Genomic DNA, 16,660 nt, shown 5'->3' on the forward strand with positions numbered 1-16,660 from the left:
GGGGGCGGCGCTGTGCAGCCGAGGCCGCTCCTCTCCCGACCGAGCCTCGCCCGCTCCGCTCGCGCCGCCGGAAGTGGGAGGTGCGGTGCGCGGGCCGGCGCTCGACCCCTCCCCCCGAGGCTCGGCCGCCCCCTCCCCCCGCTCCGCCCGCTCAGGTGCGTCCCGTCCCTCCCCCACTGCCTCCCGGGGGCGCGGCGCGGGAGGTGTGTGCGGGGCGGGCGCGCGAGGAGGGGGCTGCGACGCCGCGGGCCAGGGCAGGGGCGGAGGGGGGGGTCGTGGAGGCGGGGGGCGTGGAGGGGGCCCGTGCGGACGGGGCAGGGGTCCCGGCCTAGGAACGAGACGGCGCCGGCGACGCGGTGGGGCGGGGGTGGGGGGCGCGATAGAGGGGTGGTGGGGGGGGCCCGGCCGGAGGAGGCGGCGGACTTAGCGGTCCCCGGTTGAGGCGGCCGTGGCCGCCGGGCGCTGCGTCCCCCATTGTCCCCTTGGCGGCCGTGCCCCGTTTCCCCCCGAGCACCCGTCGCTCCCGGCGTCGCCATCTCGCTGGCGGTCGCCGCAGGGATTCCCTTGACACGTTCGACTTCTAACCCGCGCCGCAGCCTGCAGCCCGACGTACCTGCCCCGCTCCCCTTTGGGCTGTAGCGGCAGAGTCGCACGTAGGACCCATGCCCTGGGCACCGAGGACCCCCGACCCTGGGCTCTGTCGGGGCAGGATGTTTGCCCCCGAGGGAGCAGTAATGGCGATTGGGGCCCATTTCCTCCTAGGAGCTTTGTATAATGGGGGAAACTGAGGCACAGCGGGTCGCTGGCCTGTGACTGAAGTGTTGACAGCGCCCAGTCTCCATTCTTGCCCATGCTTGAAGGTTCCGGGCGGAGTTGGGGGCGGTGTGAATACCTGCGATGCTATTAAAATAAAAACAAGAATTTAAACTAACACTTCCACCCCAACGCCCTCCCCCCGCATTCTTTTCCCCCCTTTGTCTTCATCGTAGAGGGCTGTGAGTTTGTCCTGCTACACAAAGGATGACCTCCTGATCCAGGAAGGGCCTCCGTCCTCATCCCCTGACTTGGATTACCCTGTTTCTCAGCCTCTCTTTCTCTTGGAGGAGTACCCAAGATTCCTGTACTCTTTTGCACTCCGGTAGTAACTCTGAAGAGTCTGTATTTTTCTCCATCAGTGGCTCTCAAACATTTCCCATGTGTGGGGAGCACACTGACGCTAGAAGATGCTCTGATTGCCCAACATCGCTTTGCTTTTTCTCACACACGAACACCTCCAAACAACTTTACTTAAATGCACAGAGGATAATTGTAATGATTTAAAATGTATGCTATGGTTGATTATTAGGCCCCAAATGCATTCTTTGTAAATAATACTAGGTAAAGAAGGCATGTGGACCGTTTGGGCGATTCTCACACACTGTAGTCTGTTTTAAATGACTGCATCTCTGCCAAAAGCGGGAAAGCTTTGCACAGACTCCTAGAGATTTATATAAAGCCGGTGATTTTTGAGGATCCGTGTCCACTGGGGCCTCTTGTGCCCAGTGGCTCTTTTAATACCCTGCTACAGAAAAACTCAGTATTTTCTCTTGGGACCCAGCTTTTTCTTTGTGTTTCTTTCCTGGAATAACTCTGGTATGGACCTTCCAACAGGGAAAGATAGGCTCGTTTTAAAAATTGGAAACATGCAGCCTGTAATTTGTTTCTGAATGTACAGAGCATGATGGCGGCGGCGTCTGAGGTAGCTGGTGTGTCCAGTGCCCCCAATCCTCCAGAATCCTCCTCTAGTTTATGTGCTTCCAAATCAGACGAAGGTCTCCCAGATGGTCTAAGGTAACGTACGCATCCTTGACTGGGAAGATTTCATTCGGGCGAAGGGCTTTTGTGGGATGGCTTCTTACGGAAATGGAGTGGGGTTTTCCTCTTTTTAGCTCTAATGGCCAAAAAGTAAGCTTTTTAAAAGTGGGGACTGTCTGATCCCTGTGTGTATTTATGGTACCTAACAGAGCGTCTGGCACTTCACAGGCATGCTAAGTGTGTCAGTAGAATACAGGGGGTGAAACTCTTCTGAAAATGCTAGTATTTCCCCACCCTTTACTGTATGTTCAATTAACTGTATATTTAAAACATAATATCTGTGTCTATATCTGCATATTATGCCTGTATATTTATGTTATGATTACATACACTATAATGGTATTCTATATCATACTTGTGTATTTGTATGTTTTCTATGTTACATAGAGATACGGATGTGTACGCATATGTATGTGCAAAGCACATGTATATTCATACATACCCACAGATATACGTGTCTGTATTATCTACAGATAGCTTTGTTCCTATGGCTTCCTGCTTCACGTAGATATTTTGCCTCCTGTCTACACTCTTGAGGGCTGAATTACGGTTTCCCAGCTTTGCATCGTACAGTCCTTAATGCATAGTTATGTACAGTGTTGTGCTAAGTCGACTCTATATTCCTCCTCAACTCTTTTCTAGAGCACCTGGGACCCGATATGATAGATCATACTGTACTAACAGTTGAATATGTATTAACACATTTAATCCTCCTAACAGCCCTAGGAGGGAGGTGCTAATATTACTCCCATTTACAGGTGAGGAGATTGAGACACACTTGCCGCAGGGTTGCCGAGCTACACAGGAGTCAGGGTTTGAACCCAGGATTGTCTGACTCGGTAGCACCTCATAAATACCGGTTTAAATTAGAGATTTGTTGGCTAATGGGTAATGGGGGAAAATGTTGAGTAAGCCTAACCATAATCCTGGATCTTCATTTTATAAATAGGATCACCCACGTACTCCTAGTAATAGTGATGGCAGCTAGGGTTGATTGAATATGTACTGTGCCAGGCCCTGTACCAAATACTTCAGAAGCCCGATTTCATGTCATCCTCCCAATAACCCTATTAGGTGGGTCATGTTTCAGTTTGATGAATGAGGTGAAGTAACTTAACGAGAGTCAGACAACTGGTAAATAGCGGAGCAGGATTTACACCCGGGGACTGTACTGTATATGCCCAAATTAATAGTCTTAAGTGTTTCCCCCACTTCCCCAGGTAGCTCTCAGGAAGGAGTCAGCTAGAGGTGTTCATGAAGGTTTTCGTACCCCAAAGACACTGTTGGTTCTTTTATTTTGAACAACATGTGCTGTTGAGGACAGGAAGGCACCGTCACCTAAAGCCTCAGTCAGTGCTGGCTTGGGGTACTTAAGAGCATCAGTTGACACACTCTGGTTTTTTTTGTTGTTGTTTTTTAAAAAGGGGGCAAAGAAATTTAACACAGATGCAGTCATTATTCCTGGGTGGCAGGTTCACTGTTGTGACTGTTAGAAGTCACTGTAAATCGGTTTTAAAGAGCTCTTCAAAAAAAGCAGTACGAAACTGGCCATGACAAATGTCAGAACGGCTTTCCCAGTGTTTCTCCGTGTGCATATATTTGGGATAAAGGTCCCACTGACAGCTTCAGTTTTGGATTTGGTGTCTGTACCTCAGACAACCTCAAGACAACCACTCATTCCTGTGCTCTGGGAAACTGTTGAGGAACCCGAAAGGTGGTTCTGGCCAAAGATCTGTGTGAGGGATTTGAATGAAAATTATTTTTATGAAACGTGAGAGTGGAATAAAAACATTTTTTCTAAATTAATATTTTTTTTATTAGAACATGACGTGTAACCAAGTCAGTACAGCTCACTAAATGAAAAACTCTAAATGAGCAGTAGGCTGTCATTGACATTCCCCAAAAGGATTCAGATTGGGCCTCACAAATCTGAGGCTCTTCAGGGTCATTTATTGTGTTTATTTACGGTCACCCTACAGGAAATGTCTGTCTCCAGCACCCAGCTTCTAACCATCAGGCTCCACTCCCCGCATGTGGGTCAAAATCGTGGACAAAGACCAAGTTCCACGTCATTCTGATAATTTGAGGGGCTTATGTAGTCTGGTTTTGTTCTTCTAGTCATTACGTTAAAGATATTATGTCTTTAATCTTCCTTAAGATTGGGTGAAGAGTGAAACTTTTTATCTTGTGTTTTTGATAGCCCCAAAGACCCTGCACAGAAGCACAAGAACTCGCCTCTGTCGAGTGTAAGTAGCCAAACGATAACCAAGGAGAATAACAGAAATGTGCATTTGGAACACCCAGAGCAGAATCCTGGTTCATCAGCAGGTGACACTTCAGCAGCGCACCGGGCGGTTTTAGGAGAAAACTTGCTAGCCACAGCCCTTGGTCTTTCTGGCGGTGGGTCTCAGTCTGATTTGAAGGACGTGGCCGACACAGCAGGAGAGGAGGGGGACACATGCCTCCGGGAGAGCCTCCATCCTGTCACTCGGTCTCTTAAGGCAGGGGGCCATACAAAGCAGCTTGCCTCCGGGAATTGTTCTGAAGAGAAATCCCCACCAGCCTCCATCCTAAAGGAAGGTAGCAGGGACACAGGCTTGGATTTCCGACCTGTGGTGCCTCCAGCAAATGGGGTTGAAGGAGTCAGAGTGGATCAGGATGATGATCAGGATAGCTGTTCCCTGAAGCTTTCTCAAAACATTGCTGTACAGGTCAAGTATCAAGTTTCTACTACTAACGTGGAATTTGGGCTATTTATGTATTTATATACTTATCGAGGGTAGGAGACTTTTTTCTTCGTAGGTGGTGGAGAACTACTCTGTCCCGTTTTTTTATTGGCAACTATCGTACGATTTTCGTGCGGTGCTATGTGATGTCATCCTTCTGGTGTTCAATAAATAATAAAGCCAGGAGCCAGGGTCCTGTCGTGGCGCCAAGAAACTTTATGACCTACGTATAATCTCTTTCACTGACTAATGGATGAGTGTAGGTCATTAGCATTCATATTTCCCATCTTTGTCCTTGCAGGAGGAATCCTTGTTAATTCTCTGACCTACATCTTAAGAAGTACAGTGGATCCTGCCTCCTAGTGCTTGGTGTGCTTTGTTATAGGAGGAAAGATGGGCACAATAGGCAGTAGGGGGCGAGATTCTTACTTCACACCTGAGGCTGTCTCTCTGTCAGTTCTTGGGTCTCGTTCAGATTCTTTTGTGGGATAAATGTTCAATGCAATATACATGCCAGCTCCTAGTTTTTGCCAGACCTATAGTTCTTCCCTTGTTAATAAGCCACTAAGGGAACACAAAATTTAGCTGTTTAGTTACTTGTGACAGATTTCTAGGTAAAATTACTAAAGAGCAGTTCTGCCTTTTAAAATGTCTCTGAACAATCATGAATATAATTGCTTCTTTCTTTATAGACTGACTTTAAGACGGCCGATTCAGAGGTAAACACGGATCAAGATATTGAAAAGAATCTGGTGAGTACTTAAAGTTTGTCACAGTGAATATATAAGATTATTCACTCAGACTATCTAGAGTCATACCATCTCATCTGGAAAAGGTGCAGGAATCTCCTTTTCAAATCCCTAACAGATGGTCAGCTAATTTCTTTCTACTTGATCACTCCCAGAGATGGGAAGCTTGCTACTCGTAAAGCAGCCTCTTGTATTTGACAAAGAGCTCTTATTGTTACATCTTGTTCTGAGGTGAGGATAGCACCTGTCATACTTAGAGTGCTCTCCTGAGCTGTGTAGACTAAATCCAAATCTTCCTTTACTTGTTGGCCCTGTGTATCCTTGAAGTTTGTTTATTCCTCTTCCCCTTATTCCTCAAGCATGAATCTTTCCAGAAAAAACATTCCCAGACGTTTTTAACATTCTTCTTTTCTTCATCCAATATATTTTCCAGCTCTTCCCTTGTCCTGGTGACTTTCCCACCTGGACAAGTTCCATCTTATCAATGTTGCTTTGAAAATGTGATCCTGAGAACTAAATACAATAATCTAAATACAGAATAATGAAGTCACAACACAGTGGGGTTCTCCTTCTGTCTATCCTGCCAGACACTATTTCTTAAGTCTCCCTTGGCTAACTGTGGCAGTCTGCTCAGCATTTTGAGCTTTCAGCCAGACTCCCATCAGGTCTTTTTCTGGTGTACCGTTGAGTCGTATCTTCCCTTTTATTCCTAGCAATTGGTTTTTAAAACCTAGAAAGCTGCACATTTATCTTTGTTAAAATGGTCTCTGATCTGTCTCTGGTATTTTGTCGCAGAAACTTCCACCCTCAAGAATATAGATACCAGGGGTGCCTGGGTGGCTCAGTGGGTTAAGCCTCTGCCTTTGGCTCATGGCACAGTCTCAGGGTCCTGGGATTGAGCCCTGCTTTGGGCTCTCTGCTCAATAGGGAGCCTGCTTCTCCCTCTCTCTCTGCCTGCCTCTCTGCCTACTTGTGATCTCTCTCTCTGTCAAATAAATAAATAAAATCTTAAAAAAAGAATATAGATATCAAACTGTATATTTTTCAAGAGGAAGGATGATGCTGGGAAAGGTACCCTAGCATCAGGAAGAGGTTTTTAGGGTAATATGTGTTAACTGAATGAAAAAAAAAAAGAGAGAGAAAGTGCTTGTAGCAACCAGATAAGAAAGTACATATTTCTTCAAGTTGAAAAAATTGAGTGGCAGATGGAAAGAAGGAAGTTGTGGGAGTATATTAGCAAGATGAAGTGAATAAAGTTTTTTAAATACAAGGTAGCAACTTGGAGTTACTCCTAATAGGCTGGTAAAAAGGTCCTAGAGATAAGCGAGCTGGTGGAGATGTGCTGGGTGAAAACCAAGCCAGAAGAGAAGTCCCAGGGAAGGGGGGTGGGGGTGGGGATTCACCTTTTCTTGAATACTTACTCTAAGCACTTCACATAGAGTATTTATTTTGTCCCCACAGTTGTATGGTGGGGTTCTGATGACTATAGCAATCCAAGGGGCAACTAAGTTATAAATAAGTTTTAGCATCAGTCTGAAGCAGGAATGGAAACTACCAAGTGATTGGGCCAGAAGAGGCCCAGGGTTATGTTTTGTGTGGCTGTTTTCTTTTGGGTAGCGGGATGGCCCACATGCCTTTGTTTTGTTTTATTTTATATTATTTTATTTTTTCAAATTTTCCTTAAATTCTAGTTAGTTAACATACACTGTGGGCCCACATGCTTTTCAAAAGTCATTGGAACTAGGCAGGTGTTAAGCTTGGTAGCAATACAAGAAATCTGGCTCCTGTTTTGTTTCCTTTTTTGTTGCATTTATGGTAATTTCCCACTGGCTGCGTTTGAAATTATAACTTCTGGTCCTTGGAACCAATTAGACACTGATTAAACCAAGTAACTTTGCCTTGTTAAGATGAAATGATAACGGATGACGTAGTTTACTCTATAGCCTTTCAGTTCTCTTTTTGTACTAACAGTGTGTACCTTGAGACTTCTTTCCATGAGACTGGTGGTTTTTTCCCCTGGCCTCTGTTGCTTTAAAGAAGCATTGTGGGCGGAGAAGGTACCACAAGGAAATAAAGGGAAAGAACTGTGCTGAAGAAAGAAAATATTCCTCTTATCTACTAGTTGCATATATTGGTTCTTAATCTTTTGCTTGGTTTAAAGTCCTCCTTTGGAATCTTTTGAAAACGTAATTCTCCTTTCAGAAAAATTTATCCTCCCCACCACATTCCCCTATTTCAGAGTTTAGAGACCCTTGAGGACGATCCATAGATCCCAGGTTTAGAATCCCCATAAAGATGTGAGCCTGAGGGTGCTGGGTGGCTCAGTGGTTTAAGCCTCTGCCTTCGGCTCAGGTCATGATCCCAGGGTGCTGGGATCGAGCCCCACATCAGGCTCCCTGCTGGGCAGGGAGCCTGCTTCCCTTCCCCCATTCTCTCTCTGCCTGCCTCTCTGCCTACTTGTGATCTCTGTCTGTCAAATAAATAAATAAAATCTTTAAAAAAAAAAAAAAAAGGACACGAGACTGGAGAGTTCCTGGGAGCCCTAGTCACATTTCAGCACCTGGAGTAAGGACTATCGCAGAGCTAAAATCCCCCCCCCTTTTTTTTTAAAGATTTATTTATCTATTTTAGATAGGGAGCACAAGGAGGAGGGGCAGAGCGAGAGGGAGAGAGAATCGCAAGCAGGCTCTGTGCTGAGAACAGAGCTCTATGCAGGGCTGGATCTCACAACCCTGAGACTGTGACCTGAGCTGAAACCAAGAGTCACTTAACTGACTACATTACCCAGGTGCTCTGCTAAAGTCCCATCTTGAAACTTTGTTTTTATTATCATAATGTAATAAGTTTTCCTTTGTTCGCCTCTAAAACCCGCTTTTTCTTTGAAAATAGTTAATCTTTTAATGAATAAGTTCAGTTGAATGCTCTTTGTTTAAATTTGACATGGGCTGCCTTATACTAAGTGTGTTTTAAATTGACCGTCTCTTAGCATCCCTTCGAAATATAACCATCACTTTTCTTGATTTACGGATATGGGAAGGCAGAGCTGAACTGTGCTCCTCAGAAACCTTTCTTCTACTCTTGTGCTCATGTATGAGAGCTTGCTGATCTGTCCAGTCTGAATATCGTGTTCCCCAGACCTCTTTAGTGGATCGGTCCATTTTCAGCGCTAATGGCCAGTAAGGAATCCTCTTTTCTGGATGCGGTTTTGAGTAGGTGATCTGTTTTTTGTTTTTTTGTTTTTACCTACTCATTTCTTCTTGTTCTGATAAAATGCTTCCTTTTTATTCCCTAGAGCAGTGATTGACAAATTTTTTCTATAAAAGGTCAGAGGGTAAATGTCTTAGGCTTTGGGGCTCTGTGGGTTATGTTGCAACCATTCCACTCATTGTAGGATAAAAGCAGCCCATAAGCCATTGGGAATGTCTATTTTCCTATAAAATTTATTTATAGGGGCACTGGGTAGCTCAGTTGGTTGAGCTTCCAACTCTTGATTTTGGCTCTGGTCATGATCTCAGGGTCGTGGGATCCGAGCTTAGCACGGAGTCTGCTTTTCTTCCTCTCCCTTGGCCCCTCCACGTGCTTGTGCACGCAAGTTCACACGCGCTCTCTCTCTCTCTCTCTCCCCCCTCCCTGAAATGAATAAATAAATCTTAAGAAAAAAATTCAGACAATGGCTGGATTTGGCCCACAGGCCATTCCTTGCCACCCCCTTCCCTTGAGCCGTGCTGTGCAACAGGGTTTCCTGTAGTGATGGAAATGGCTTCTATCTGTGTCGTCCGGTGTGGTAGCCATTTGTTCTTGGGACTAAGTACTGAGTACTTGGAAGTGTGGCTAGGTGACTGAGGGGCTGTATTTTAAAATGTTCTTACTTTAATTAATTGAAGTTTATATAGCTACTCATGGCTAGTAGTTAGAATATTGGACCCTGTAGCCTAGAGCTCTGCACAGTGCCTTGAACGGGCAGCTGGTGTTTTTTGCAATGAAACTTGGGAATTAAACTTTTTTTCTCTTGTTACAAATAGGACAAAATGATGACAGAGAGAACACTGTTGAAGGAGCGTTACCAGGAGGTCCTGGACAAGCAGAGGCAAGTGGAGAATCAGCTCCAAGTGCAATTAAAGCAGCTCCAGCAAAGGAGAGAAGAAGAAATGAAGAATCACCAGGTACCCTGCTTACCTTAAATCTCAATAAGTATGGCTACACTCCCTAATCAGGCTGTAATTTTGTTTCTGAATTGGTGGAGGAGCAATGTTTATCTTTTTAATGGTTGTGTTAGAATTTTAAGGATAAAAAGAAACTTTGAGGGTATCTTGTTCAAAATCCGAGTTTTTAATTTTGATTATATTTATTTGAGAGAGAGAGAGCGTGCATGTCCTTGAGCCATTGGAGGGGCATAGGGAGAGAATCTCAGGCAGACTCCCCATTGAGTGCAGAGCCCAACGAGACACTTGATCCCACGACTCTGAGGTCGTGACCGGAGCTGAAACCAAGAGTTGGACACTCAGCTGACTGAGCGACCCAGGAGCCCCCAAACTCTCACTTCTATTTTAGTATAGAGACAAAAGTTAATTAATATATTTTGTTGACATTTGTTACTTGGAAAACCATGTAATTAGACTCTTATGTTATATTAAAAAACATAATTCTAGGGGCAGCTGTAGCTCAGTTGTAAGCGCCTGCCTTCAGCTCAGGTCATGATCTCAGAGTCCTGGGATCGAGCCCCACGTCAGGCTCCCTGCTCAGTGGGAAGCCTGCTTCTCCCTCTCCACCTCCCCCTGCTTGTGTTCCCTCTCTCACTATCTCTGTCAAATAAATAAATAAAATTTAAAAAAAACCAAAAACACAATTCTAGTAGATTAAAAATCTACGTATGAACACTGGAAAAACTGTAAATTAGAAGGAAATTTAGGAGAATGTTTATAAAACCTTGGCTTGCAAGAGGTCACTTTAAGCCAGGTAAAAAACCCAGAAGCCATAGAAAAATGAATCGATTTAATTATGTATAATTTAAAACTTCTGATATGGCAGATGATACATCAGAAGATCAGTAGTAGATTGGGAAAGTATTTGTAGCACATCTGATAAAGGGTTTAATATCCATATCTGTGTTCTGAGTCTCCTACAAGTTCATGGTAGAAGTCAAGTACTCTAGAAAAAACTCAGGAAAGGTTATTGTATAGTTTCCTGTTTTTCCTGTAACAAATTACCATCAGTTTGCCACCTGAACACAATACAAATTTATTATCTCACAGTCCTTTAGGTCAAAAGTCCAAGTCACTGGGCTAAAATCCAAGTATTGGCAGGGTTGCATCACTTTCTGGGGACTCTGGGGGAGAATACCTCTTTCTACATTTCCAGCTTCTAGAGGCTGCTTGTATTCCTTGACTTGTGGACCCCTTCTCCACCTTCAGGTTCAGCAAATTTGCATGTCTGACCACTCCTCCCCACCACAGCTTCCTCAGATCACAATTGAGAAAGGTCTCCACCTTGAAAGACATGTGTGATTATATTGGGCCCACCCAGATGATCCAGGACTATCTCCCTGCATCCGGGTCTTTACCTTAGTCAGATCTGCACAGTCTCTTTTCTCGTGGAAAGAAACGTAGTCACAGGTCCCAGGGATTAGGTTAGATTAGAATGTGGACATATTTTGGGGGCAGGTGTTATTATTTTGCCTACAACAATTATTAATGGTGGGGCACCTTGGTGGCCTAGCCAGTCAAGCATCTGCCTTCAGCTTAGGTCAAGATCTCAGGGTCCTGGGATCAAGCCCTGAGTTGGGCTCTCTGCTCATGCGCTTGTGCTCACACTCTCTCTCTCTCTCAAATACATAAATAAGATCTTTAAAACAATTATAAATGGTAGTATACAGAAGAAGAAAAGCAAGTGGATAATATATAAAAGGCTCAGCCTCAGCCTCACTGGAATTCATTCATTCATTCATTCATTTAGCAAATGTTTTCAGAGTTCCTGATCCAGTGTCTGCAAATTTAGCAGTAAAGGGAACATAGTCTCTGCACTGAATGCTTATTCTAGTTGGAGGAGGCCGACTGCAGAAACAGTAGAGAATAGGAGTTAGGAAAATGTTTCTTTTTTTTAATTTTTTTAAAAGATTTTATTTATTTATAGGAAAATGTTTCTTAAAATGATTAGATACCATTTCTCTCTCTTCCCTCAGAAGATTGGCAAAAATGAAATAGGTTATCAAGAGTGAGGAAAAATGAACCCTTTTCAGACATTTGTATATGGATTGTTACAGCGTTTTTGGAAAAGTTACTAAGAATTGTCAGTTAAGACTTAAAATATGCAATGACCTAGCAATCATTTCATTAAGTCTTTTCTACAGAAATATAAGTTTTTATATGAAAATGTAGATATACAGTGTATTTATTGCAGTAATTTGTGTAGTTAGAGAAAACTGAGTCAACTTGACGGACTCCTTACATAGAATGGTTAGATAAATTGGATATATATACATATACATGTTATGTCATATACTGCTATTTTTAAGTTAAATCTGTATATTTATTTTACTTTACTTTTTAAGATTTATTTATTTATTTGAGAAAAAGAGAGTACACTTGAGTGGGGGAGTGGTAGAGCGAGAAGGGAGAGAATCCCAAGCACATCTGCACTGAGCCCGGAGCCTGATGGGGCTCGATCCTGCAGCCCTGAGATCATGACCCGAGCCGAAACCAATCACATGTTTAACCAACTGAGCCACGCAAGTGCCCCCAGTTAAATCTGTATTGACAGTATGCTCACATCAAGTGAAAAAAAAGCAGGATGCAGAATAATGTGTATAAAATCATCTCATGATTGCCCGAGCCTGGGTGGCTCAGTTGGTCAGACGGCAGACGCTGACCATTGTATTTTGGTCAGTGTCTGCCTTTGGCTTAGATTGTGGTCCCAGGATCTTGGGATCGAGTCCTGCATGGGGAGCCTGCTGCTCCCTTTGCCTGCCGCTCCTCCTGCTTCTGTTCTCTCTCTGTCTCTTTCTCTGACAAGTAAATAAATAAAATCTTTAAAAAAAAAATCATCTCATTTGGAAAAAACACAGAAGCAAAGAACTACATATTTTAGTATATGTGTGTTTGTGTGAGAATAAAGATATGAAAGCAGTCCTACGAAACAGTGAACATATTAATTATGGGTGGAATTGGCATGGATTAAGGAGTGACTTAACTATCACTTTTTTATTATTCCACTTCTTACTGCAAAGACCTATATTTTTGTTAAAGTACAAAAGGAACCAAAAAACTTCTCACACATAAGAAAGCAGAACCTTAACAAAACAAAACAGGACCATTTTTATAGGACATAATGAATTCCCACCCCGTGTAAGAATGCCTTTCTCAGCATTCTTAGCAGGTGTTCATTTGGCCTTTATCCGAACATGGGTAATGGAAGGGTTATTGCTTCTCAAGGCAGTAAATTCCATTTTGAACAGTTGTGATTGTTAGAAATTTTTGCTCCTGCTGAATTGAAATCTGCTTTATTGTAACTTTCTCTCTTACATCTAAATACTGGCTTTCAGAGCTACTCATCAACCCAATTCCTTCAATCCAGCTTGAATTTACTAGAGTCCATGTATTAATTTGTGTTAGTTGAAAATAACCTTCAGACCAAAAGAACTAATTCATTTCCTTCTTTATTTGTGTGTGACTGTAATTATGGGGGACTCAGGAGATACTAAAAGCTATCCAGGATGTAACAATAAAGCGAGAAGAAACAAAGAAGAAGATAGAGAAAGAAAAGAAGGAGTTTTTGCAGAAGGAGCAGGATCTGAAAGCTGAAATCGAGAAGCTTTGTGAGAAGGGCAGAAGGTAAATGATGCTGTCAAGAGTAAAACCTCTGTGTGCGTGTGTGGATTTATACGTAGCATCCAGTCGTGTTTGTGTTCCTACTTTCTTTCGGTCTAATTTTTATTTGAAAAACAAGTGCACAAATAAAATCCTCTAATGATTTTAGCTTTTTCAGCACCTTGTGTTAGATTCAGTTAAAAAAAAAAAAATTTTTTTTTCAGATTCAATAATACCTTGAAAATAATAGCAGCTGATTGTTGGGTCCTAAGTATGATCCAGATTTTGAAATGCATCTAACACCTGCTTCACTTGCTTTGAACCTGGTTTTTATTTAGAAGTTCAGGCTTTGGGAATATTTTTGATTATGTTATTCAGCACCAAAACAAATTTCAAACAGTAACATCGTAAGTAAGCCTTTGGAAAGAATTATTCAGTGGATCTCTGTTCTCTTTTGGGTACTATAGCAAGAGCAAGGTGTGCATAGAATTTGGTCAAATATTCAGTTTTCCAAGTTTCTTAACATGGAAATCGAAATAATGTGAACCCTGATGATTTTATTTAAATTCTAAAATATGCTTTTATCAAGAAAATCTTGGCCTGCTGATGAGTCAGAGCTCTGAGGGAAAAGTAGCAAGTTCAATGGCTGAATCATTTTCCAGGTACGAAAGGCGGTAACCGTAAAAGGTCAGCATGAGAAGGAATGTTTGGGAAAGAGCCTAAGGACCAATCTGTTTCTTTGAGAATTGAATGATAATGCTTTGAAGGTCGGTTAGTTGTCCATGAAGATCCATGTGTTGGCGATTATGAAGAGTGTGCCAGGAGTATAATGCCATACCTGGCGTTGTTAGTGATTGCACACCCTGCCACCCCCCACCAACAGCATGGCCTCTGCCATCATCTTCACAGGCTGGAGGGGGATGGTGAAACAGAGACGTTAGCAGCAGTCTTAGCAGAAGCTGGAAGGTGAATCCGCCGTGATAATTCTAGGCCCTGTGAAAGATTTCCTTTTGATGTGTACTCTACACTCTTAAATGTTATCTCTGACCACCTTCTCGGCCTTCTGAGTGGATAAGCCCAGATGGTGATTGATGCTAACAGTTTACTGCTCGTGGTCTGGAAGATACAATTGGGCTTTCTTATGTGTTACCATCATCAGAATGACCCTTTCTGTCATGGTTTCTGTAGAATGTGGAGTTCACTTTTCCAGAAGTAGGTAGAAGAAGTCTTCTGTATTTATCTTTGTTCTAGCAGGGATGCGTGTTTTGTTTTGCATTCCATCATCCACAGTGACTGTGGGCACAGATATTTTGATCATTGTATTTGTCTGCTCAGACTGCCGTCACAGAGTTAGCACAGACTGGGTGACTTAAACAATAGTAATTTATTTTCTCACAGTTCTAAAGGCTGGAAGTCCAAGATTAAGATGCCAGGAGGGTTGGTTTCTGGTGAAGCCTGTCTTCTTGGCTAGCATACGCTGCTGCCTTCACGCTGTTTCCTCACATAGCCTTTCCTCCCCGTGTGCTTAATCACATTGTCTCTGGTCTTTGTGTAAGGACACCAGACCTATCGGATTAGAGCACGATCCTTATGATCTCATTTAACTTTAATTACTTCATTAAAGGCCTTATCTCCAAATACAATCAAATTGCTGGTGAGGGCTTCTACACATGAATCTGCGGGGGACACAGTTCAGGCCCTAACAGTCATGTTTCTTGTTCATAACTCTCATTCCGTCAGCCAACGATTACTGAGTGTCTCCTGTGAGCCTGACAATATGGGCCTGGAGAATAGAAGGTCCTCATGGAGCTTATTGTTGACTAGGAGAGATGACAAATAGATAATTACAAACTAGTATAACGGTACCATAATAGTGGTGGTATGAGAGCACGAAGAAGGGGTAATGGAGCCCAGACTAGGCGGGGGAGTCAGAGAGGCATTCCCAGAGGAAGTGATTTCCAGAATTAAATCCTGAATGGTGAAGGGGAATATGAACTCCGCATGGTTTGATCCTGGATTAAACAGGTAACTTTCAAAGAAAGAGTTACAGGGGTGGAGATTGGTACAGGGAGGACCTGGGGCAAAGAATAGGGGAAGACATTGTAGGCAGGCGGCCTACAGACAAGAGAGAACAGCACCTGAGCTGTAGGGAGGTGGGGAGGAATGAGACCAGTACAGCAGTGGGAAGCCTGTCACAAAAGACTCATGTATCAGGAGTTTGGGTTTTTCCCCTGATAGAGATACTGAAAGATTTTAAGTGAGGAGAGGTATCAAAGGAGGAGTTCTGCATTTTAGATAAATTACTTTGGCAGGTGGGAATAGTGTAGAGGACCACGTAGGAGACTTAAGTCTCAGAGCCTGCATGAGAGTGACAGTGGCCCACACTGCAGTGGCCCTGGCTGGGAGGAGAGAATTTCACACTGATGCTATATAAAGGTGAATTTACAGAGCGCCCGGGTGGCACAGTCGGTTAAGCGTCTAACTCTTGGTTTCAGCTCAGGTCACGATCTCTGGGTTGTGAGGTTAGAGTTCTGAGTTCGGCTCTGTGCTCAGCGAGTCGGGCTCTGTGCTCAGCATGGAGGCTGCTTGGATTCTCTTTCCCTCTCCCTCTGCTCCTCCCCACTCCCTGCTCTCTCTCTTCCTCAAAACTAAATTAATTAATTTAAAAAAATTAAAGGTGAATTTACTTAATAGAAATCAGCTAAGTGCTTTGTACTCTTTGAGGATAGTATGTATTTTAATGTAATTATAATTGTAAAGAGGACACCCTGAGTTAACAAAAAAACAAAACCCCCAAACCAAGGAAGTAATATTCAGTTTAGTCACATATTCGATGATTTTCTCCTGGATACCTGGTAGCTTTGTTATGGCCATTGTCCTGCTTTTGTGGGTCCCTTCCTAATTCCCAGATTATATTCTTGTGGGGTATTGCTGGCCTAAGGAGGGGAGCAACAAGTAGGACTCTTCCCCAGTAGAAGATGGTGAGCCTGTACTTTAAAAGACATCATTAGTTGATTCATAGAAGTACCCTGGGACAAAAAGCAGGAACTGAAATACTAAGCATGATTCTTCTTCTTTTTTTTTTTTTTTTTTTTAAGATTTTTATTTATTTATTTGATAGACAGAGAGAGATCACAAGTAGGCAGAGAGGCAGGCAGAGAGAGAGGGGGAAGCAGGCTCCCTGCTAAGCAGAGAGCCCGATGTGGGGCTCGATCCCAGGTCCCTGAGATCATGACCTGAGCTGAAGGCAGAGGCTTAAAGCACTGAGCCACCCAGGCGCCCCTGATTCTTCTTTTTAAAAAAATATTCTGAGCATAGGGCACCTGTGGGGCTCAGTTGGTTAAATGCCTGCTTTCGGTGCAGGTCATGATCTCAGGGTCCTGCAGTTGAGCCCTGCACTGGGCTCCCTACTCAGCGGGAAGCCTGCTTCTCCCTCTCCTTCTACCGCTCCCCTGGCTCATGAGGCTCATGTTTTCTCTCTCTCTCTCTTTCTTAAATAAATAAATGAAATCTTGAAAAAAAAATGTTT

At 43.5% G+C, this 16,660-nt stretch overlaps 1 protein-coding gene across 3 annotated transcripts in view; it reads left to right on the top strand.

Moving 5' to 3' along the window:
• The first annotated feature begins 94 nt into the window (after positions 1–94).
• Positions 95–16,660, top strand: part of RNF214 (ring finger protein 214) — a 44,675-nt gene continuing 28,109 nt past the window's right edge. Inside the window, exons 1-6 of one of the 3 annotated variants that reach the window (XM_044257911.1) lie at positions 95–155; positions 1,715–1,830; positions 4,055–4,565; positions 5,273–5,332; positions 9,352–9,492; positions 13,016–13,155. In XM_044257911.1, the coding sequence (XP_044113846.1) occupies positions 1,718–1,830; positions 4,055–4,565; positions 5,273–5,332; positions 9,352–9,492; positions 13,016–13,155 (965 nt within the window). In that variant the 5' untranslated portion in view covers positions 95–155; positions 1,715–1,717. Of the gene's footprint in view, positions 156–179; positions 204–1,714; positions 1,831–4,054; positions 4,566–5,272; positions 5,333–9,351; positions 9,493–13,015; positions 13,156–16,660 lie in introns of those variants that run through there. The other 2 variants (XM_044257913.1, XM_044257912.1) reach the window with 2 other exon arrangements.

Source organism: Neovison vison, chromosome 7 (assembly GCF_020171115.1).
Source record: "Neovison vison isolate M4711 chromosome 7, ASM_NN_V1, whole genome shotgun sequence".
NCBI lineage: Eukaryota > Metazoa > Chordata > Mammalia > Carnivora > Mustelidae > Neogale > Neogale vison.